The sequence below is a fragment of the Triticum aestivum genome, chromosome 2D (genome assembly GCF_018294505.1).
Source record: "Triticum aestivum cultivar Chinese Spring chromosome 2D, IWGSC CS RefSeq v2.1, whole genome shotgun sequence".
NCBI lineage: Eukaryota > Viridiplantae > Streptophyta > Magnoliopsida > Poales > Poaceae > Triticum > Triticum aestivum.
Window position 1 is genome coordinate 370,337,353 of NC_057799.1, and position 25,331 is coordinate 370,362,683.

General features: G+C 46.0%; 1 protein-coding gene across 1 annotated transcript; it reads left to right on the top strand.

The window, feature by feature from the left end:
* Window positions 1-6,257: 6,257 nt before the first annotated feature.
* Window positions 6,258-11,576, top strand: LOC123053193 (potassium transporter 19). Its single transcript, XM_044476617.1, has 11 exons — window positions 6,258-6,475; window positions 6,626-6,827; window positions 8,193-8,362; window positions 8,452-8,674; window positions 8,752-9,000; window positions 9,089-9,139; window positions 9,228-9,488; window positions 9,566-9,618; window positions 9,747-9,861; window positions 9,956-10,210; window positions 10,277-11,576. The coding sequence occupies exons 3-11, from the start codon at window positions 8,246-8,248 to the stop codon at window positions 11,275-11,277; spliced, it is 2,325 nt and encodes a 774-aa protein (XP_044332552.1). The 5' UTR covers window positions 6,258-6,475; window positions 6,626-6,827; window positions 8,193-8,245; the 3' UTR covers window positions 11,278-11,576.
* The last annotated feature ends 13,755 nt before the right edge of the window (window positions 11,577-25,331 follow it).

Consider the following 25,331-nt stretch of genomic DNA (forward strand, 5'->3'; position numbering starts at 1 on the left):
TTTAACAACTACCATGATAGTTAAATAAAATTTATTCCTTTGTTGTAGGAAAAAAATTGGCTTTCCGCAAAACTTATTAACCATACAGCCTCCACCAGCCATATATGCATGTAGTGATAGCATTATTCTGTTCATTACTCTCTTGTGTTACATTGCCAGCATATTCCATGTGCTGACCCGTTTTCGGGCTGCACCGTTCATGTTGCAGACTTTTCAGACGACGAGTAAGGAGCCTTAGGTCGTTGTCTTTCACTCAGTGATGTCGTTGGAGTTGATGGACTCACTTTATCTTCCAAGCCTTCCGCTGTTATCGTATTAGATGGCCTTAAGCCATATTTATTGTAATAAGTTCTCTTTTGAGACATTCGATGTAATAAGTGTGTGATTGCTACTCTATTATAAATCCTCAAGTATTGTGCGTGTCAGCATTACCGATCCAGGGATGACACTGATGCACAGAGATCAGACTGTTTAAGGTCTGGTCGCTACAAGATGGTATCAGAGCACACGCTGACTGTAGGACACGACCACTAAGCTAAAGCCCTAGATCACTACTCTCTTCTCATTTCTGAATCCTCTCCATTTTCTACTCTTTAGGATGGCGGACGCAAGGAACAAGTTTGCACAACCGGATGAAGACACGCCTTTTGGACGCCACTTGAGGAAGTCACTAGGTACCTGAACATCGGAATACCAAGCTTCACCGGGACTGACAACGCCACTTTACCAAAAGAGGAGCGCTGGATGATTCAAGTTCAAGTTCCAGGAAGGACATTCACGCAAGTCACTGAGCCCATAGAGTTTTCTTTTGATGCACCAACCTGGACTCTAGGAAAGAGTATGGCAGCCCACATCACCATGGGACGCATTGGAGATGTTTACCACAAGGATCTTAAGGATACTATCTACCAGATTTGTGGGCGCCGAGATGAGCAATGGGAGATGATCAGCACCAGGAAGGATAGATCCATTGCAGCTTTCATCCAGGAGTTAAACCAGCACATTCGACGCCAGGAGAACCAGATGTGCGCAGGCATGACAGATTTGAAGAAGGCGATGACAAGGATCACAGAGCTGGAGGAAGTACTCAAGTCTACACGCGATGGATATGAAGAGGAAATCGCAACACTATTGGAGAAGAATGACGACCTGGTAAAGAAGATCGAAGTATTCATGGGAGATCCCGCGCCAGGAGGAGAAGACGACGATTCCACTTGCCCGGAGAACTACATCATCATCGACGACACCGACTCGGACCCCGACGATAGTGATGATGACTATGTTGATGAAGCTGGAGCGGATATCATGGAGTCTTCAACCGATCAATTTTTCTAGTCGACCACCATATCAGTAGTAGTATTCCACCATGTATATAGTATAGTCCGAGCACTTTTGTAACGATAGTTCGAGACCGATTGTATGCCCTTGCTTGATTGATTAAGTGATATGATTGTGTTTGTCTCATGTGCATATGGGTAGTGTTTTCCCCCTAGACCTCATTCTACTCTATTTTCTCACCTTTTCTAAACCCAGCAGATGCCTCCGAGATGCGACAATGGATTTGCTTTCCCACCGGAGCTCACTCAGTTGATCCAGCAGCAGAATGCATTGATGCAGATACTAGTCCAGAATCAGAATCAGGGGAACAACAACAACCCACCACCACCACCACCTGTTGATCACTTAGCCCGTTTTCTAAGGCTGAATCCGCCGGTGTTCTCTAGTAGCACCGAGCCGATAGTTGCAGATGATTGGCTCCGCAAGATTGAAAGGGAGTTGACCACTGCAGGATGCATAGATGCTGAGAGAGTGCGTTTTGCCGCACATCAGCTTGATGGACCCGCAACATCATGGTGGGAGAATTTCACAGCCACTTACCCCATCGACACTGTTACATGGGACCAGTTCCAGCAGGCTTTTCGCACTGCCGATGTATCAACATGAGCTATGGCCATGAAGAAGCGTGAGTTTCGCAACTTACGCCAAGGAGGACGCACCGTTGGCCAGTATGTGGATGACTTTAGTAAGCTAGCACGTTATGCCCCAGATGACGTCGCTACAGATGCAGCTAAGCAGGAGAAGTTTCTGGAAGTACTGAATGATGAGCTGAGCATGCAGTTGATGGTGGCAAATTTCAATAACTACCAGGAGTTGGTAGATAGAGCTCTCGTGATTGAAGGGAAGCAGCAGCAGATTGACAACCGCAAGAGGAAGTATGGACAAGGGAAGTATAATTCTGGAGCTCAGCAGAGACCCCGTTTCACCCCAAACTTGGGAGGACTTGTCCATAACCATGGAGGCCGCACTCACAATGGAGGAAGTTCACACAACCATAGTAGCTCCAAGAACGGGAATGGTAATGCAGGAAGCAACGGACAGAACCGTTCCAACCCAGCAACGCCAGCCAAGAAAGATCTAAGTCACGTTACTTGCTACAAGTGCCAGAAAACTGGACATTACGCCAATGAATGTCCTAAAGCTAAGAATGGAAACGGCAATGGAAGTTCTGGGAAGAAGCCCAACCCTTTCAACAGGGGACAAGTGAACCACGTTAACGTGGAGGAGGTTGAAGCCCAGCCAGATGCAGTAATAGGTAAGTTTTTGGTTAAGTCATTTACTGCAGTCGTTCTTTTTGATACTGGTGCATCGCATTCATACATATCAAGAGGATTTGTGGATAAGTATAAACTGCCCACCAAAGTTCTTAGTACACCTTTGTTAGTGAGCTCGCCAGGAGCAGAGTATACGGCAAGCCAAGGATGTTTTCAGATGCCATTGACCATAGGTAGGCATGTTTTCCCCTCAGATTTGATAATTTTGGAGTCGCAAGGTTTGGATGTGATTCTGGGTATGGATTGGCTATCGATGTATGGAGGAAACATCGATTGCGCCAGTAAGTCGATTTTGCTCACCACCCCAGAAGGAAGAAGGATCAAGTATGTATCCCGGCATGTGCCGAATAGGACGCAAGTAAATTCCTTATCAGGAGTTGTACAGGAGGAAGTGCCAGTAGTGAAGGATTTCCCGGATGTATTTCCAGAAGAGTTGCCAGGCATGCCACCCGATAGGGACATTGAATTTTTGATTGAGCTTTTGCCAGGCACAGGGCCAATATCTAAGAGACCGTACAGGATGCCCGCAAAGGATTTGGAGGAAATTAAGGAGTTACTGGATAAAGGTTATATTCCCCCAAGTTCGTCACCTTGGGGATCACCAGTGCTTCTAGTTGAGAAGAAGGATGGATCGTTGAGGATGGTTGTTGATTATCGTGGATTGAATGAAGTAACGATCAAGAACAAGTACCCACTGCCGATGATCAATGATTTGTTTGATCAGCTGCAAGGAGCTAAAGTGTTTTCCAAGATCGATCTGCGATCAGGGTACCACCAGCTGAAGATTCGAGAGCGGGATATACCTAAGACAGTTTTTACCACGAGGTACGGGCTATATGAGTATACCGTTATGTCATTTGGCCTGACTAACGCACCTACCTATTTTATGAACATGATGAATAAGGTGTTTATGGAGTTTTTGGATAAGTTCGTCGTGGTGTTCATTGATGATATTTTGGTCTACTCGAAGAATGAAGAGGAGCATAAGGAGCATTTGCGTTTAGTACTTGGGAAGCTTAGAGAACATCAGCTATACGCCAAGTTCAGCAAGTGTGAGTTTTGGCTGAAGGAAGTTGGATTCCTTGGACATGTTATATCCGGAGAAGGAATAGCAGTAGACCCTACCAAAGTTGTCACTGTGACAAATTGGGAGGCACCCACGTCAGTTGGAGAGATCCGGAGTTTTCTTGGACTCGCAGGATACTACCGGAGGTTCATTTAGAATTTCTCGAAGATTGCAAAGCCTATGACGGAGTTGTTAAAGAAGGACACCAAGTTCAAATGGACTGAGGAATGTGAGGCCAGTTTTCAAGAGTTGAAGAAACGTTTGGTTACATCACCAGTGTTGATTCTGCCAGATCAATGCAAGGATTATGAGGTGTATTGCGACGCTTCTCGTCGAGGACTTGGAGCCGTACTTATGCAGGAGGGAAGAGTTGTTTCATATGCCTCACGACAGCTTAAACCCCATGAGTTGAATTACGCTACCCATGATTTGGAGTTAGCAGCCGTAGTGCATGCGTTGAAGACTTGGAGACATTTTCTCATCGGAAACCATTATGAGGTATACACGGATCACAAGAGTTTGAAGTATATCTTCACGCAGAAGGAGTTGAATCTCAGGCAGAGGAGATGGTTGGAACTCATTAAGGATTATGATATGAAGTTACATTATCATCCCGGAAAGGCTAACGTTGTAGCCGATGCGTTGAGCCGCCAGAGTCATGTCAATACACTCATGACCGGAGAGTTACCCAAGGAGTTAGCAGAGGATCTTCGCGAGCTATGTTTGGAGATAGTTCCGAGAGGCTATGTAGCAGCATTGGAGATTCAATCTACTTTGATGGATAGGATCAGAGAAGCTCAGAAGACGGACAAGGAGATTGCCGAGATAAAGGAAAGGATGAGCAAAGGAAAGGCTAAAGGATTTCGTGAGGATGAGCATGATACCTTATGGTTTGAGGACCGCGTTTATGTGCCTAATGATCAGGAGATCGAGTCGTGGGGAAAAGTGCGCAAACCTCTGCAGAGTGTACAAACTAATCATGGTTAGCCGTGTCCCCGGTTATGGATATCTTGAGTATCTAGTTCTTGGATTATCATGTGGATCTCATCACTCTTAATATAATTTGATTGGGTTTAATGATGATGCCTAATTGGGATTGAGTTGGGTGAACCTTCTCAATGTTTAACAACTACCATGATAGTTAAATAAAATTTATTCCTTTGTTGTAGGGAAAAAAATTGGCTTTCCGCAAACTTATTAACCATACAGCCTCCACCAGCCATATATGCATGTAGTGATAGCATTATTCTGTTCATTACTCTCTTGTGTTACATTGCCAACATATTCCATGTGCTGACCCGTTTTCGGGCTGCAACGTTCATGTTGCAGACTTTTCAGACGACGAGTAAGGTGCCTTAGGTCGTGGTCTTTCACTCAGTGATGTCGTTGGAGTTGATGGACTCACTTTATCTTCCAAGCCTTCCGATGTTATCGTATTAGATGGCCTTAAGCCATATTTATTGTAATAAGTTCTCTTTTGAGACATTCGATGTAATAAGTGTGTGATTGCTACTCTGTTATAAATCCTCAAGTACTGTGTGTGTCAGCATTACCGATCCAGGGATGACACTGATGCACAGAGATCAGACTGTTTGAGGTCTGGTCGCTACAAACGTGAGGCTTTTTTGCCGTAACTTCCCGTAAATGATGGTTGTTGTAAAGATAGGAGAGCCGTTGGAGATGCTCTAGTATAGTGCCTCTCATAATATATGAATGTTGATGCAGTTGTGTTTACTAAGGATGGTGCAGGAGCCACAACAACCATCTTGAGAGATTGTAGAAGTACATTCCTAGCTGCCCAATGCAAGTATATTTAGTTTGCTGCAAATGTGATGACCATCGAAGCAATGGCGATGAGGAACGACTCAGTTTTGCTAACGCTATGGGTATTAATCGAGTGAAAGTCGAGTTAGACTCGCATAATGTGATTAACTTCTATAATAGTCAATCTTAATGGGGGATGTTGCATCGGCTATCTTTGTGGAGTGGTGGACGTAGCTTCTTTAACCGGGAAGGTCTCTTTTAAACATTGTTTTCGTTGTGCGAATCAAATAGCGCATGTCCTAGGCAAATTTAGTTGTAGTAATAAGACTTTTATTAGTTGGATTGATGGGCCTCCGGCATGTTTCGTGCTTGTGAGTGATGTAATTTTGTCTACAAGCTTAATAAACCTAGCCATGGTGAGTAGGGCATCTTGGAGACCGAGCTTCATGGAGCCCTTTATTTAAAAATTCAAATTCAAAATTTTTAGTTTCAAAAATTCTGAAAAATATACACATGTATGCAAGGATGTAATGTGTATGTGTGAAAAAATTTAGGATTGAATTGCGAGCTGCAAAAAAAAAACAAAATCATGGACTTTGAGGATGAAACAATACATATGCTAAAAAGCCCAGATTTTTTAGCTCACATTTTAGTGTATTTCGACCTGAAAATTTGCACACATTATGTATCTAGGTATATGTGTATTTATTTTCAAAACTTTTTTAAACTAAAAAATTTGAATTTTGAAGTTTTCAAATAAAGGCCTGGCATTTTTGTAGCCATGATGGTTTTTTCTAAAAAAATGCTTCCAAAAGGGACGCGTCCCTATCCGTCGTTCCTGCTCGCGAGCGCAACGGCTCGGTCCACGGCACGCGGTGCGGCCGACCTTCGAATCCGCTTGATCTCCTCCTCACCACAGGGACGTTCGCTGCGCTACAAGTACGGGGCGCCGTGGCCGCGGCCGCGGGTGTCCCCTCTTCTCCTCTCCTCCCTGTCTTCCCTTGTTCTTCTTCCCCAACATTTGCTTCGCGAGGTATGCTTCTTTTCTTTTTTGGAATCATTATCGGTATTGTCTATGGCGCGCGCAAGATTTGGGGACACTAGTGCAATTTTGAGGGGAGGTTGTTTATATCCGTACCATAGCAGATGCGGCAAACCAAATTATTTTTTGTTCTTTTTCTAGGTACAGCAGCTGAGGCAGCGAGCAAGGCCATATTGGCAAAGAGTGGGCCAGCGGACTGGTAAAGAACGATCCGTTCCAATCCACTGGATGCAGGCTATCTTCAAGCATCGCTGGTCTATACAGGATGAGTTTGTCTTAAGGATGCTAAGATCCATCATCCATGAGCCATGAAATGAACCAACTAATTTACCCAACTCAGCCGGTAAATCCACTTACATTTTCCTGTGCCGTTATTGTTATCCACAATAGTTGAACCTTTGGGGCGTATGGTGAAAAGTAAATCCACTTACATTTCATTTACATGTCCACTTATACTTTCGTCTATCCTTGAATCTAGATCCGGACGCTTAATGATCATTTCCATCTTGGCCTCACCACTGGACTGTTAACTGTCACAATTGTTTTTGTCCTTGAAATTGCGAGTTTGTGCAATCATAATCTCAAACCCTGTAGTTGAGTTCCATGCACTTATCAGTTCACCCAAAAACCTTAATCTGTTGACGAAACCCGAGCAATCCATCTTCTATGCTTCGCTAGTGGCTGGATCAACCCATTCCTTGTAGCATGGGATTACTCCTCATTAAAATGCCGTTATACCACCTTGTGCTGGTGTTTAGTGCTTACAACCAGTAGTGATATTTAGGGGTGAAAATGGCTAGGACCAATCATTTCTGAATCCAGTGGTATAGGATATGTTCATAGGCTTTTTACACCCGCACACTATCTGCCCCTATTCCAAATCCGGTGTATGGGATATGGCATAGGATATAGTATTGCTAATGTCTGGCAGAATAAGACTATCCAGTTTTCTAGCTTGATTATCAGGCCCTCCAAAATGGTAGTATCCATTTTTTTTTGTAGAATTTTAACTGTGCGCTTGTAATCTCTGGATGGTACCTTTATTTATGAGATGGTGCGGCTGCCTGCCGGTGTTTTATTTGTGAATGTTTACTTTTCCCTTCGTTCCATAGTGTAGTACATGTAGATTTTTTTCAAAAGTTAAACCTTGACCAAGTTATAGAAAAATATGTATATCTACAATACCAAACATAAAAAAAGACGAAAATATGCCTCATGATATATCTAATGATATGTATCTGGTATTCTACTAGATGTAGATATTTTTCTCTATAAACTTGGTCGAAGTTTGACTTTAAAAAAAATCTATATGCACTACATTATGGAATGGAGGAAGTACCGTCTAGTGTTTACTACTCCCTCCATTAGTTCAAATTGAACGATTTGAACTACCAAAACGTCATATCCTACCTCCATCCCAAAATTCTTGTCTTAGATTTATCTAGATACGGATGTATCTAACACTAAAACGTGAATAGATACATCCGTATGTAGACAAATCTAAGACAAGAATGTTGGGACGGAGGGAGTATTTAGGAACGGAGGGAGTACATGTCCACTGTCTAATACTTTTTACTTGCTCAGTTTGTACATTTTTTCCCTGTAACATGTTAATTGTTATAGTGCTTTGTAGTTCTGTTTACTGTGTGCTCATGCTGTTTTGTTGGAAATATGCTGTTTATATGTGTGCATTGTCTGCCTTCTATAGGAGAAATACCTCCAAAAGCTTAGGAGGTGCTCAAAAATAGCAACCGAGCACAGATGTCACTAGAAGTTGAGAAACCACTGTTCATCGAGACAACCAAACGGCTTGAGCGCCAAGACTCACTTATTGGTGATGCGGAGAAGGTCTCTAATATCAAAGGCCATGGTTCCGAGGTCTGCTTCACACACAACTTGGTTATGATGCAGCAACCATGTTCCTCCAGGTTATAGTTTGACAGTAATGTGCCTTTTGGCTGACACAGGGAAACTGGACACAAGTACTGCATCTTGCATTTCAGAGCATCGGCATCATTTATGGGGATGTTGGGACATCGCCGCTCTATTGTTACTCGAGCACCTTCCCTAACGGCGTCAAAGACAAGGATGATATCTTGGGTGTCCTCTCGCTCATCCTATACACCCTCATCCTTTTACCGATGATCAAGTATGTCTTCATCGTGCTCTATGCAGATGACAACGGAGATGGTAAGCTGATATTTTTGGAATATTGACATGTCAAGCTGGAGTACTTACTATGTCTTCTCTGCACATTGCTATTACAGGTGGCACATTTGCGCTCTACTCACTTATATCGCGGTATTCAAAGATAAGGCTGATCCCAAACCAGCAGGCAGAGGATTCAATGGTGTCGAATTACAGCATAGAATCACCAAGCTTATCACTGAAGAGGGCACAATGGTTGAAGGAGAAGCTTGAGTCCAGCAAGGCAGCCAAGATTGGCCTCTTCACCATCACAATCCTTGGCACATCCATGGTGATGGGTGATGGGACCTTGACACCAGCAATTTCTGGTAGCAAAAGTAGCAGAGAGTCATCCGTAGGTCATATTGTGATTGCTTTTCGGAATACTAATGCATTCCTTTTCACGTGTTTCTGCAGTGCTCTCTGCAGTGAGCGGGATCAAAGAGAAAGTGCCAAGTTTAACTGAAAGTGTGTGAAAAAATAGTTTCTATCATCACTAATTAGTCAGTACCCAGATTTAATCACATCTGAAGTGTATGTTGCATTTCTTGTACAGCACAGATAGTCTGGATCTCGGTGCCTATTCTGTTCATGCTCTTTTCAGTCCAGCGTTTTGGGACAGATAAGGTCGGGTACTCCTTTGCTCCGATCATCTCGGTGTGGTTCGTTCTTATTGCTGGCATTGGAATATATAACATCGTAGTGTATGAGATCACTATTCTCCGAGCCTTCAATCCTATGCACATACTATATTACTTCGGAAGAAATGGGAAGGAAGCATGGATTTCACTAGGAGGTGCTATCTTGTGTGTTACAGGTAAACCTTTTGATGAAAAATGCATTTTAAAAGAGAACCTGTAGCCTGCAATCTGAATGCACTGCCTTATGGTACAGGTACAGAGGGTATGTATGCGGACCTAGGACATTTCAATATCACGGCCATTCAGGTAATTGCCGCATTGCTTCTTGCTTCAACGTGTTCTTTTACTCTAGATCTGTTTTCACGGTACTAGCAATTTTCGTCGCACAGGTCTCAGAACATAAATATCTTACAGCGGTTTCTGTACTTACCTAGATAAGCTTTAATGGTGTCTTGTTCCCTTCGGTGGCACTATGTTACATGGGGCAAGCAGCATATCTGAGGAAATTCCCAGAGAATGTTGCAGACACCTTCTACAGATCTCTCCCAGGTATAAACAACTTAAACTACAGTTTTGCTCCTTATAAGGGAGTTAGTTTGTGATTCTCAAAAGAAACGATTGCCTCTCTGTAACAACAATGCAGCACCAATGTTCTGGCCAACCTTCACCGTTGCCATTCTTTCGGCTATAATTGCAAGCCAAGCTATGCTCTCTGGCGCATTCGCTATCCTGTCCAAGGCCCTATCTCTTGGTTGCTTCCCCAGGGTTCGGGTTATCCATACCTCCAAGCATCACCAGGGGCAGGTGTACATTCCTGAAGTGAATTTTCTGATGGGACTGGCTAGTGTTATAATCACGATCACCTTCAGAACTACCACCGAAATCGGGAATGCTTATGGTAAGTTTACAAGGCTTTTAGTAGAACATTAGGCACGTTTACTGATTTGATTATGTTGATGCACAGGGATCTGTGTCGTGACCGTCTTCTCAATCACCACCCATTTGATGACTATCGTGATGTTGCTCGTGTGGAAGAAAAACATCATCTTCATCCTGTTGTTTTACGTTGTGTTTAGTTCCATAGAGTGGATCTACCTGTCTTCAATACTGTCAAAGTTCATCCAGGGTGGGTACCTGCCATTCTGCTTCGCGCTTGTCCTGATGGCCCTAATGGTAACATGGCACTATGTGCATGTCATGAAGTACTGGTACGAGCTTGACCACATCGTCCCCATTGATGAGGTGACGGCACTGCTTGAGAAGCATAATGTGCAGCGGATCCCTGGGGTGGGCATCTTGTACTCGGAGCTGGTGCAAGGTATTCCCCCGGTGTTCCTGCGGTTGGTGGAGAAAATTCCATCTGTGCACTCTATCTTTTTGTTCATGTCGATCAAGCACCTACCCATCCCTCATGTGGCACCTGTGGAGCGGTTCGTCTTCCGGCAGGTTGGTCCAAGGGAGCATCGGATGTTCCGGTGTGTTGCACGATATGGTTACAGTGACGGGGTAGAGGATTCAGGTCAGTTCGCGAGGTTCCTAGCGGAGAGGTTGAAGATGTTCATCGAAGATGAGAATGCATTTGCAGTGGAGAAACCGGAAAATGAGGATACTGACTCTCCAAGCGGAGTTTCGGAAGGTCAAACGAAGCCGAGGAAGTCCGCACGATCTGTACACAGCGAGGAGGTGATAGAGCCGCCAATGAACAACCATGTAGGGAGGATTAGTTCCTATTCTCTTCAGACGATTGAGGAGGAGAAGCAGCTGATTGACGCAGAGATGAAGCGAGGGGTGGTTTATCTGATGGGGTCAGCCAATGTGATAGCAGGACCTGAATCACCCACCTTAAAGGTGGTCGTGGTAGACTATGTTTATTCATTCTTGAGGAGGAACTTGGCAGAGGGTCACAAGGTGTTGTCCATTCCTAAAGATCAGCTGCTCAAAGTTGGGATCACATATGAGATATAGAGATGTTAACAAAAGCATGAGGTGATCAGACTAGTCTAAACATTTCTGTAGCATTATGTTGATCTCAAAGGGTACAGTGCCGTTGCTCATTTGACCAAATAGCATTGAGGCTTAGAGTTTTGGCAGGTAGAGTATGTTAGTTTTGTATAAGTAGAATGGAAATAGGAGTTCGACTAGTGTGTTTATTCATGTTCTTCAAGTTGTCCATGAGCACGCGAAGTCATAATTTCATGTTATCAAGGCGAGCAAAAGAAAAATTGTCCTGCTATATATGGATTTTAATGATGCAGAGATGATCATTTCCAGAGGATTATTCAAAACTAAAATCCTGGTCCAATCATGTAAACGAATTGTTTTTTGAGCATCATATTAGCATTAAAATTCAAAGTTATTGGTAAATTGCTGCTTGAATCAAAGCTAGCCCTAAAATGGGATAATAATACTCATGTCTCTAAGTTGATGCCCTGGGAGGAATGTCCTTAGGGTATCTCCCAAGCTGGTCTGCAAATTTGCTCCGACATCCATCCGCATACAGGGGGGACCAGTACGCAGACATGAACTGGACGGCCATCCAACGCTGCCTGCATACATTTTAACAACTATTTGAACTAATCGGACGAAATTCGTGCAAGCACGGCGGATTTCATATAAACTGAATGAAATTCATTATATTTCGAACATTTTTCATATAAACCGGATTAAAACCTACTCTAAACCTAATCTAAATGATCGCCGGCGCTCGCCCCCCATGTCCGGCCATGAGCCCTGAGAACTAAAGCTCCGGCTATTGCCTTCTCCTTCTCCAGTTCCATCTCGGTGCTCTCCAGTTCCTCCTCCGGAGCACCGGGAAGTGATGTCTGCCTCCATGTCGCCACCAAGCGGCTAACCGCTCGTCGATGTCCAGCTCACCAAGCTTGGCTTCAATGGGAGGGGAAGAGCGGTGGCCTTCATGGGAATCGAGCGTCGGCGACCTACTATGCACTACTCTTCTTCGCTGTCGGCGGCGCCCCCGGACGTGTCGGCTTGATGGTCGTGGAGACGGGGCGGAGCCAGCGATGTCCTCCTCCTCGTCGCTCTTGCCCCACACCTTGTTCGATGCCTCATCAAACTCCTTATAGGCGGCCTCGAGTTTCACCTGATACTGACGGTATCGCCAATGGTTGCTGCGGATCTCACAGGCGGAGCGGTACGAGTCGAGCAATGCCGCCTGCTCTGCCACGTCTATGTCCGGCGCGATCGCCCTGCCGGCGGCGAGCTGTGATGTCTACTATGCAACTTTATTCTTGTAGACTCGTGTTGGGCCTCCAAGCGCAGAGTTTTGTAGGACAGTAACAATTTTTCCTCAAGTGGATGACCTAAGATTTATCAATCCGTGGGAGGTGTAGGATGAAGATGGTCTCTCTCAAACAACCCTGCAACCAAATACAAGAAATCTCTTGTGTCCCCAACACACCCAATACAATGACAAATTGTATAGGTGCACTAGTTCGGCGAAGAGATGGTGATAAAAGTGTAATATTTATGGTAGAAATATATTTTATAATCTGAATAAATAAAAACAGCAAGGTAGCAAATAGTAAACAAGCACAAAAATGGTATTTCAATGCTTGAAAATGAGGCCTAGGGTCCGTACTTTCACTAGTGCAATCTCTCAACAATGCTAATATAATTGGATCATATGACCACCCCTCAAAGTGCGATGAAGAATCACTCCAAAGTTCTTATCTAGCGGAGAACATAAGAATAAATTGTTTGTAGGGTACGAAACCACCTCAAAGTTATTCTTTCCGTTCGATCTATTCAAGAGTTCATACTAAAATAACACAAAGCTATTATTGCCGTTCGATCTATCCTACAGTTCGTACTAAAAAAACACCAAAGCAAATTCATATTCATAATACTCAATCCAATACAAAGAACTTCAAAGAGTGCCCCAAGATTTCTACCGGAGAAACAAAGACAAGAACGTGCATCAACCCCTATGCATAGATTACCCCAATGTCACCTCGGGAATCCGCGAGTTGAGTGCCAAAACATATATCAAGTGAATCAATACGATACCCCATTGTCACCACGAGTATTCAATTGCAAGACATATATCAAGTGTTCTCAAATCCATAAAAGTATTCAATCCAATAACAACGAAATCTCAAAGGGAAAACTCAATTCATCACAACAAGATAGAGAGGGGAAAACACCATATGATCCGACTATATTAACAAAGCCTGCGATACATCAAGATCGTGCCATCTCAAGAACACGAGAGAGAGAGAGAGATTAAACACATAGCTACTGGTACAAACCCACAGCCCCGAGGGTGGACTACTCCCTCCTCATCGTGGTGGCCGCCGGGATGATGAAGATGGCCACCGGAGATGATTCCCCCCTCCGGCAGGGTGCCGGAACGGGTTCTAGATTGGTTTTCGGTGGCTACAGAGCCTTGCGGCGGTGGAACTTCTGATCTAGGTTCACCCGAGGGTTTTTGGAATATTTGGGATTTTATAGGGCAAAGAGGGGGTGCGGGAGGCCAGCGAGGTGGGCACAACCCACCTGGGCGCGCCTAGGCCCCCAGGCGCGCCCTGGTGAGTTGTGCCCCCCCTCGGGGCACCCCCAGGTGCTACTCTGGCCCATCGGGAGTCTTCTGGTCCATAAAAAATCCACAAAAAGTTTCGCGGTGTTTGGACTCCGTTTGATATTGATTTCCTGTGATGTAAAAAACATGCAAAAAACCGCAACTGGCACTTGGCACTATGTCAATAGGTTAGTACCAAAAAATAATATAAAATGATTATAAAACATCCAAGAATGATAATATAGCAGCATGGAACAATCAAAAATTATAGATACGTTGGAGACGTATCAAGCTGCTCCTTCGCCTGCTGGTGCTCCTCGAGAAGCTGGAGGTTGTAGGCCGCGTTGGCTTGCGCCGTCCGAAACTGCTCCTCCCTCTCCTCTCGCACCATGTCCATGTAATGGTCACGAACCTCGCCGATTGTCATGCTGCAATGCACCGGCGAGGAGGGTGGCGTCGGCTTGTCCTCCATGGTGACATTGTCGGACTCCGTCGGTCAGCCGACAGCAATGGCGGCCATCTCCTTCTTATGCTCTGATGACAGTCCGTCCTAGAGAGCTTTGGAGCGCGAGGAGGCCATGGTGGGGGTGGTGCGAAGAGGAGAAAGGGACCAGAGGAGGATGACTATGGCTGGTCGGGGCTGAAGTTTATATAGCGGGCGAATGGCAATGGTGGGCGGCAGACGGACGAACGGATGGCACCGGAGTAGGTTCCTTGGCAACCGCGTGTCATTAATGTGGGCGGCAGACAGATGGCCGACCGTGGTGTCATTTGAACGCGGAGTAGTCGCATGCACTAGGAAGCGACGCTCTCTCAACCGACACGCCACTTCAATGCCGGCGCTGGTGAGAAGTCGCGCCCGCTCTGGGCGGGCATGAACGCGACACAGAAGCTCTGGAGAGTCGCTCACCGTTTCGGATGGTAAGCGCGCGCGGGCGAGTGGGGGGTTTGGGTGGGCCAGGGAGGTCATACGCGGGCGTGAGAACGGTCCGGACTCCTGTAAAGCCCCTCCCCCACCCACTTTGTTTTCAGAAACCTTCTAGATTCTACTGAAGGTGGTACGTTCATGAGGATAACACTTGGAGAAGCCACCAAGCTTCTTGATAATATGACCGCTAATTATTCCCAATGGCACACCAAGCGCGCGCCAAGTGGTGCAATTATCGACATGAAGGAAGGTAATATACGATTCCAGTTTCCCTTAAAGAAAGGTATGTAACATTTTCATAGAAAAATAATTAGATCTCGTTACGTATCTATCATGAGAGCCACATATGATTTATCCATAAAAGATGATAAAACTTGATAGATTGCATTATGCCTAGCTAGAGGGCATTAAACAATAGCGCTTGTTGGAAGGCAACCCAATATGTATTCTTTGCTTTTATTTTTATTGAGTATGTCAACATGATTATTGCTATTGTAGTAATTGCGTAAGTATCTTTTCTTTTATTTTCTTTTTGAGCCAAGTTAGACCTTTGGGGCGTTGCAAATGTTTGTTTATTAGGTTCTGTGCAAAAATAGTAACTTTTGCGTCAAGTATTTTGATTTTGATTTTTTACTGAAACGTAATAAAATCCTGAAATGTTTACAAAATACCAAATTACAATTTTTCTGTGACTTCCTAATTTTTTAGAATTTTTGGACTTGTAGAAGTATGATAATTAATCATATCTTGAAGTACTATTCTCTTTTTTGATAGATTATGTTTTATTTTCTTTGTTTGCTTGCTTTAAAGCTCCCATCGCATATATTGGGAGATATAAATAGCGGAAATGATATAATACAGTGGACATTATTTGGGAATGATTATGAATCTTGTCTTGACAGTACATGAGTGAATGATTTATTTTTATGAATCTTGCTTTGGACCATCGAGGTTGATGTATGGGGATATTGAACAATCGGTCCCTAATCCAAAATCATCTCCATCGTAGCAGTGAAGACCACTAATAAAAGCTAAATACTAGGGTGATTCAATCAGATGGCAAATTTATACATAGCATGAGCAAGCACATGAAGGAAAAATTTAGAAAAATACATAAGGCACAAAGGGCACTCTCTAGTGGCCTAGGAATCCATGTGGCCCTAAGATGCTAGAAGGACTTGCTTTTTCCGGTCTAAAGCTAATGAATTTGGCCTTACCTCACGCTAGTGTCTGCTTCAAGGCGGTTGAACCGTGGAGGCCTTCGTATGAATTTGAAAGTGCGTTATATCGACTAGACGGGGGGTGAATAGGCGATTTTTACAAGTTCGTCACTGAGGAATTTCAAGGTGAGGAAATTCCTAAGCAACGAACTACTTAGCAGCGGAATAGGTACTCAGATGCATGCATAACAGAATAGTAGCACAGTCATCATGATGAAATGAAACATACACAGAGTACAAGTAGCGTGTAAACAGGATAAGTAGGCTGAAGACAAAGTGACTGAAGCATTAGGATTGAGGAAAATTGAGAAAGTCTTCAGTCAAAGTCTTCAATCAGTAGCAATCAAGTTCATCAACACATGAATGAGGAAATGAAAGGGTTGCAGAAATAGAACCAGTAGCTTGGTGAAGACGATGATTTGGTAGAACAGTTCCAACTGTTGTGACAGTCATACGTCTAGTTGGAGCGGCTAGGTATTTAAACCTGAGGACACACAGTCCCGGGCACACAGTCCTCACCGTATTCTCCTTGAGCTAAGATCACACATACCTCGCCCAATCACTCGTGGTAACTCTTCAGGTGGCTTCCAAACCTTCATAGACTCGGTCACTCGGCGATCCACAATTCCTCTTGGATGCTCTAGACCATGACGCCTAACAGTTTGGAGGATACACAGTCCTCAAAGGTAACAAGCATCAGTTCCACACAAGAACAATCTCTTCAGTGATGCTCAATCACTTTGGGTTTGTAGGTGTTTGGGTTTGGGTTTTCCTCACTTGATGATTTTCGCTCAAAGTCCTCGGAGGATGGGATGCTCTAAATGACAAGTGTCAGTTTCTCTCGGAGCAGCCAACCAACTAGTGGTTGTAGGGGGGGCTATTTATAGCCTAGGGAGCATCCTGACATGATAAGAAATAAATGCCCTTCAATGATATAACCGTTAGGTGGGTAGATATTTTGGGACAGCTGGCGCGTAGCACAACAACGGTCGGAATTTGAGCTATCAAATTCTTCAGGGCTATCATGTTCATCACTTGTAGGCCATCCGCAGTGGCGAATTCCTAACTCCTCAGTCAGAACAAATTCCTTAGAGAACAGACGATCTTCGTCTCTGTCACTAAAGAAATTGACTGAACTGTATGAGATTTCCAATGGCTTCACTCGAAAGGATTGGGTAGGTGTAGGATTTTGATATGAGCATCACTTGGAAACTTTTCCTTAGTTTTACCTCGACCCCCTTTAACAGTACGGTGTTTCCTATGACTCAATAAAGAGAAAATGAAACTACGAAAACAAAAGTCTTCACACTTCATAATCCTCGCATGAATATCAAGTCTTCACGGTCACACCAATTTCTTCACTTTCAAAGTCTTCATGAAAACCAAAGTCTTCAGCTGAAGACATTCATTCTTAGGGGTCGACTTTCATCGTAAATATCAAACATCCTCATAGACTTATAGACCTGTGTACACTCACAAACACATTAGTCCCTTAACCTATAAGTCTTCAATATACCAAAACCACTAAGGGGCACTAGATGCACTTACAATCTCCCCCTTTTTGGTGATTGATGACAATATAGGTTAAGTTTTCAACGGGGATAAACATATGAAGTGTAAATACTGATTTTGAGGAATTTGATTACAAGATATAGAAGAACTCCCCCTAAAGATGTGCATATTTGAGGAATTTGCTTTGAATGGCAAATGCACATTGTAGAGTAGAATCATGGAGATATCCCCCTATATCTTGTAATTCATACACACATTTAACATAAGAAATGAAGAATTTGAAATGCATGAGGAAATATGGTGTCTGATGAAATTCAACATGCGTGCATTAACGTACTTGAGGAAATAGCATGCAGAAGACAGAGCAAAAGTATCAGACCACCATAGGATTTAAGTTTACAACTCGGTCAACAAACACTTCAGAAGAACAAGAGTTGTAACTTAACAAAAAAACGCCCATATATATAAGACCCGCTTGAAGACTAACTCAAATCCCCCCCTTTGTCATCAAATGACCAAAAGGGACGAAAATGAGGACTAACGCCCCTGAAGAGTATCATCAAGATGTCGATGGAGGAGCGCCAGCGTTGTTGGGGTCATCCGTTGGAGTAGGGCCTGCCGCGGTGTCGTTCAAATCTTCGGCTTCATCTGTTTCGCGCGATGAGGAATATGAGCTTGCAACCAGATGAGGAACTTTGACCTTCTTGAATTTCTTCGAAGGTGGCTGAGACCAGTCAAAGTCCTGTTGAAATTCCATCTCCTTGAGTTCTTCAGCACTGTAGAGATTGGACAGAATGGCCCAAGTGCGGTCAAAGACTTCATGCAATTAGTAGTGGTTCTTCTTCACAGTATTTTGAGTGACTGTCATGTTCTGGAGAATTAAACCAAACTGACGCTTGACCCACTTGTGATTTCTGTCAACTTTCTGATGTAGACTGAGGAGAAGCTCACGGGTCAGTCATCACACGCGGAGCAGTGGCTTGAGGATATTGCTTTGAAGCATTTGCGGCAGAATCATGTGTGGCAGAGTCATCATTGGTGGAATATGATGTAGCTTTACAAAATTTTCCATCCAGTGGACGAGTGCCTTCATCTATAACAGCAGCCTTGCCCTTCTCATCAGCTGAGGAAATGGTCCTTTTGAGGACTTCAATCGAGGGCAAATAGCTGAGATGATTTTCAAAGTCAGCCTTGTAATGAATTGAAGACCTTGATCAGATGAATTTCATGATCCAGGGAGCATAAGGCTTCAACTCAAAAGGTGACAAAGCAGCATTGGCCAAAGTCCTGATGAAGAAATCGTGATAGTTGATAGGAATACCATGAATGATATTAAATAGCAGATTCTTCATTATGCCAACAACCTCTTCTTCATCTGAGTTGTGGCCCTTGATTGGACTGAGGGTTTTGGTCGATATGCGATAAACTATCCTTGGAACATAAAGCAATTCCTTGACGAGGAATGTGGTCCTTGTGAGCTTGGCCAGGCTTCAATGGCTTCATCAACACTTGCATTAGATGATTTGAGAGTTCAGGTTCAGCATAGATGAGCCTTGCACCTTCAGTGGGAGGACTGACTGGGACGGCGTGAAGCAATTCAGAGGCCAGAGCTTTATAGTGAGTGTTTTCGATCATCCAGTCAAGCACCGATGAATTCACATTTTCAACATTGCCAGTGATGTGCAGCATGACATAGAACTGAAGAATTAGTTCTTCATTCCAATCGCATATGTCGGTGCAAAAGTTGAGCAGCCCAGCATCATGAAGAGACTCCATATCCACATGAGGAATTTGCTCATGGTCAAAAATCTTGTCCTTATCAAACAACAGTGAGGAATAGAAATTCATCTGGCTGGCAGTCCAAAAACGCTTGTGACAAAGTCGAGCAGAGTCATAAGGATTGTAGTCAGAGAAGAAATGATGCTCAGCAAAGAAATCATCAGCTTTGAATTTCTGCTTCTTGGTGTGAGGATTCTGTGGCTTGGGATGAAGATTTGCAGTTCAAGTCTTCACAGCCTCTTGACGCACAACCTCTGGAGCCACAGGCTGAGGAATTTCAGGAGCAGTTTCATCAGCAGCAGCCTTGGCCTCCATTTCTTCAGCACTAGCGGCTGGAACTTCTTCTGGAATAGAAAGAAGTGAAGCTTGACGTCCTTCAGAGCCCGTATGTATTTCTTCAGTTTGGACTGGGGATTGAGGAAGTTGATGCAGAGGGGTTGTCAGAGGTGAATTGGGATGATGACTTTCCCAATAGTGATCATTCAGAATAGGAGTTGTTGACCCAATATCCACATCTTCATCTTCTTCGTCAATTTCTTCAAGGACCGCCTCTTTAGTTGTGAACTGAGGCATGGGCGATGATACCAGCGGAGTAGAAGGGATATTATCCACTTCAATTTCTTCATCCAACTGCTCTGAAGAAGCAGCAGAAGGATTTTCCTCATCACTGTCATCTGGAATGACATATTCCTCACCAAAGGGAACAATCTCCTTTGATGGCATGCTTGATATCGGAACAACATCAATTGGGTTCTCGAATGAGCTCGTCAAATTCTTCACTTTCTTAGGAGCTGAAGATTCTAAGGTTGTAGATGCTTTCCTTTTCTTCACAGCTGCCTTCTCTGCAGCTTTGGTCTTCTTCGCTTCTGATGCAGAATGAAGGTTGATGCTTTTCATCTGTGATGACTTTGCAGGAGGAGCAGATGAAATAGGTTCAGTTTCTTCAGGGGCAACTGATACAGTTGCCACAGTTGCCCTGGCATGTTCAGTTTCCTCGGGCGCAGTAGTAGATGCTTCAACTGACCTGGCTTGTTCTTCAGGTGCAACATTGGAGGTTGCCCTGGCAGTTTCTTCAGTGGCTGGAATTTCTTCAGCAGCCCTGGTGCTTTAATTTTCTTCAACAGTCTGATTTTCATCAGCTGTGCTTGCATGTTCTTCAGTAGGCTGAGCAGATGCCTCAGCCTGAGGAATTTCATGTTGCGATGAAGCTGCAATATTTGGTGTAAACCCTTCGCCAGTTTGACGAATCTGACTTTGGCTCCTAGCAAATCTGCATGATATGCGTCGAATTCATCATTGAGTGCTTTGATCTCATTCTGCATGGTCACAAGTTCTTCAGGAGACATTTTCACAACATTTTTCTTCAGAAAACACTCCTTCTTGTATTGAGCTTTCTTCACTTGCCTGTCCTTCTCGAATTTCCATTTTTCTTCGCCAATAAAGGCCGTCAACATATGACTTTGGCCAGGAGTGAGGTTGAAATCAGGCAGAGGGGTGTTGGGATCCTTGTGCCATAAATCAATGAATCCTAGGATCAACTTTGGATCCAGCAGAAGTGGCACTTCACTGCCTTTGGCTCTAGCGGCCCTTTGTTGTCTATCTCTGATGATTTCAGCCAGTTCTTTATCATCAGCTTCGTCTTCACTAGACGGTACTTGAAAAGCAACCTGCTTTTTGTGAGGACTTGGCCTTGTGCCTCGTCCAGCAGTAGCCTTTTTCTTTAGCAAGGTTGGACCGGTTGAGGACTGTGGAGGGGCTGAAGAACTTGCAGAAGCTCCTGAAGCAATAGATATTCCAGTGGTCCTTTGGCAAGAGACAAGATGCGCAGGTGCCGAGGACTTTGCAGCAATTGCTGAGGATTTTGCAGTGGGGACTGGAGCTCCCTTTGAGGAAGTAGCTTGAGGAACAGGCAGTGAGGGCATAGAAGAGCTTGGCTGTGAGGGCATAGCAGCTGAGGAACCTGGCTTGCACTACAAAAAAAAGACACATCCGTGACATTTTTGGGCGGAACGAAATTTTTTTCTGTCATACATATGACACTTCTATGACGATAATTGTGACAAAACCCGGTACCATCATAGATGTGGTAGACTCCTACTTCTATGACAAAAAATCATGACGAAAAATGGGCTTTTCGTCCTGGGCGGGCCGGAGACGCAGCTGCATGACATTCTTTGGGCCGTCCATGACGGAAAAAACCGTGGTAGAAGCGAGGGCGAGGAAAATTTTGGGGAGTTCCCGGTTACGGTGGGAGGTCGGGGGCCGAGCGATGCGCATTTCTCTCGTACACGTACGCGCGTGTGTGCGAAGCGTTGGCTCTAACTGAACCCGAGCGAGGCGTTGGGCTCTAACTGAACCCGAGCGATTGCACTGCAGGCTACGCGTTACTGAACCCGAGCGATCGATCGATGGCTGTTAACTGAACCCGATCGAGCGATTCTTTTTCTTCGCTACTGCTGCTAACTGAAGCCGATCGATGCTGCCTCTGGGATGAACAGTGAGCGTTGCGGGGGGGTTTGGATGAACAGTGAGCGATGGCGTTGCCTCTGGATGAACATGACCTCGTGGTGTGGTGGAGGGCTGGATGAACAGTAGACGGTGGAGGGGTGCCCGTGGAGGGGTGGTTGAACAGGACCCCGTGGTGTGGAGGGCTGGATGAACAGTAGACGGTGGAGGGGTTCCCGTGGAGGGGTGGTTGAACAGTAGCCGGTGGAGTAGCGCGCGGTGGAGGCTGGATGAACAGGAGCCCGTGGAGGCTGGAGGAGGTCGACGGTAGGCCGTGGAGGCTAGAGGAGGTCGAGGTGGAGATGAACAGTATCCCGTGGAGTCCCGTTTTGCGGTACGCCACACCCCTCCCGATGAACAGGACCCCCGTTTCGACCGTAGGAGGCCCGTTTCGCCCGTTTTGCGGTACGCCACACCCCTCCCGATCAACAGGACCCCCGTTTCGACCGTAGGAGGTCCGTTTCGTCCGTTTTGTGGTACGCCACACCCCTCCCGGTCAAAAGGACCCCCGTTTCGACCGTAGGAGGTCCGTTTCCTCCGTTTTGCGGTACGCCAGACCCCTCCCGATCAACAGGACCCCGTTCCGAACGTAGGAGGTCCATTTCCTCCATTGTGCGGTACGCCAGGCCTCATTTCCATCGCCTGTTCCGTCCAAGCCCTCCCGATGAACACGGCCACGCATTCCGTTCTGACCCAGCCGGTTGGCTCCCACGCGTTCCGTTGCCTCCCGATGAACATGACGCATTATGTTGCCTCCCCATGAACACGACGCATTCCGTTGCCTCCCCATGAACACGACGACGACGTTGTTTCTTCGTTCCGACCCAGCCATGTATACGAGCCCTGGCCGTACGTATGCGCGAGTAGGCGTTCGAGACCCCGCCCGTATGTACACATATGTGGCCGTATTTTCTTTCTTGCACCCTGGCCGTTGTACGTACGTGTACATGCTACGTGCGCGCCTCTACTACGACACGTACGCGCCTCTACTACGACACGTGCGCGCCTCTACATCCACTAGTATATATGTACGTACACGTTCGCGACCAGAATGACAACGCTACGTACGCTTCGACCAGGTGGGTCCCGACTGTCAGGCACTTCCTTGCCTGCGAAGATGTAGCTGGTGGGTCCCAGCAGTCAGGGGGGCGAATCGTTTTTTTGCCGCATTTCCTTGCATGCGAAGATGTAGCTGGTGGGTCCCAGCAGTCAGGGGCAAACGTTTTTTCGCAAAATACGGTGGCCCGTCCGGTGGGTCCCCGCTGTCAGATGGAGGAATAATTATTTTGCACGTAATAAGGAGGCACTTCCTTGCTGCGGCCGTGGACCCAGCTGTCAGCCTCTCCACGTACAGTCCACGTCCGATGGAAGCCGTTCCTTGACCATGTTGACCACGCCGCGCCGAGAGCACCAGGGCGGTGGACGACGGCGAGGCCTAGGAAGGGGACGTCGCGGAGCCGGGGAAGACGCGGTAGTGGATGCCCACGCGTAGAGGAGTACGAGGGTTCGCTGCGGTGTGAGGCTGCCGTCGCCGCAGAATAACAGGGGGTGTGGGTGAGTAGAGGGATGGCCTGGCCAGCGGTAGGAGTAGTAGGGGGCGGTGAGGCCTCCGCCACATCGCAGCCGGCCACGGGAGGCAGGAGCACGAGGCACGACCGGCGCTGGTTTGGGCGGCTGGAGCAAGAAGACCAGAGGTTGAAGAAGCACTACGGCCGTTGGATGGACATCGTACGGTCACTGGAGCTAGAATCGTGCATATTGACTAAGTTGACAAAGCCCTCCGTCCCCGTCAACTTAGTAGGCCCACAAGTCAGCCTACCACTATACTGGGTCCCAGCTAACAGGGGGAGTATTCATTTTTTTGTGCGTAATAAGGAGGCACTTCCTTGCGTGCGAAGATATAGCTGGTGGGTCCAAGCTGTCAGCGGCGGTAACGTTTTTTTCATGAAATACAGAGGCCCTTTCGGTGGGTCCCTGATGTCAGGTGGAGGAATCATTATTTTGCGCATAATAAGGAGGCATTTCCTTGCGTGCGGCCATGGACCCAGCTGTCGGCCTCTCCACGTACAGTCCACTTCAGATGCATGTCGGTCGTTGACCAGGCCGCGCCGAGAGCACCAGGGCGGTGGACGACGGCGAGGCCTGGGAAGGGAACGACACGGAGGCAGGGAAGACTCGACAGTTGTTTCCCACGCGGAGGGGAGTATGACTGTACGAGGGTTTAATGGTTCGTCTGCCGTCACCGGAGAATAACAGCAGGTGTGGGTGAGTAGAGGGATGGCTAGGCCAATGATGGGAGTACGGTGGGGCGGTGAGGCCTGCGCGGCAGCAGAGCCGGCCGCGGGGAGGAGGGAGAAGGCAGCCCCGCCGGCGCTTGTTTGAGCGGCTGGAGCAGGAAGAGCAGAGATTGAAGAAGCACGACGGCCGTTGGATCGCCATCCAACAGTCACTGCTTGTGCGTCAACCTTGTTTTTAGGAAATCCTCAAATCTGTGGAAAACAGCATATAGCCCATCTGCCATTATTTCTAATAATTTACAGCCCATTTGCTAATTATTAAGGTTTTTTTGGAGCCTATATTCTTTTTGTTAGCATTACAGCCCATATTGTGGCCACGGTTAAAAAATTATAGGAAATTTTGCATATTTCGGTGCGGTCCGAACTGTTTTTAATCCCAAAATTTCGACTCACATTCAAACTGATTTTAAAAAGAAATGTATATCAATATAAAATCCAACAAATTCTCCACGCATAAAAATTAATGTAATATAAAATCTCGAAATGAAAAAAAAAGATATTTGAAACTAATTGCCGGTTTGATGTGTTTTAAAAATGTACAGCCCATTTCTCATTACTGATGGGCCATTTTCTCGGCCAGCCGAATGAAAACTCTCCTCGTCTTGAAAGATTTGCAGCCCAACGGGCCTAACAAAGAGACTTGGAAAATCACAAAAAACTGGGTTGTGGCCGTGGACCCAGCTGTCAGCCTCTCCACGTACAGTACTCTTCCGATGGAAGTCGTTCCTTGACCACGTTGGCCACGCCGCGCGGAGAGCACCACGGCGGTGGACGACGGCGAGGCCTAGGAAGGGGACGACGCGGAGCCGGGGAAGACGCGGCAGTGGAAGCCCGCGCGGAGAGGAGTACGAGGGTTCGCTGGTTCGGCTGCGGTGTGAGGCTGCCGTCGCCGCAGGGCCTGGCCAGCGGTGGGAATAGTAGGGGCGGTGAGGCCTCCGCGGCAGCACAACCGGCCATGGGAGGCAGGAGCATGCGGCACGACCGGCGCTGCTTTGGGCGGCTGGAGCAAGAAGACCAGAGGTTGAAGAAGCACTACGGCCGTTGGATGGACATCGTACGGTCACTGGAGCTAAATCGTTCATATTGACTAAGTTGACAAAGCCCTTCGTCCCCGTCAACTTAGTAGTCCCACAAGTCAGCCTACCACTATACTGGGTCCCAGCTAACAGGGGGAGTATTCATTTTTTTGTGCGTAATAAGGAGGCACTTCCTTGCGTGCGAAGATATAGCTGGTGGGTCCA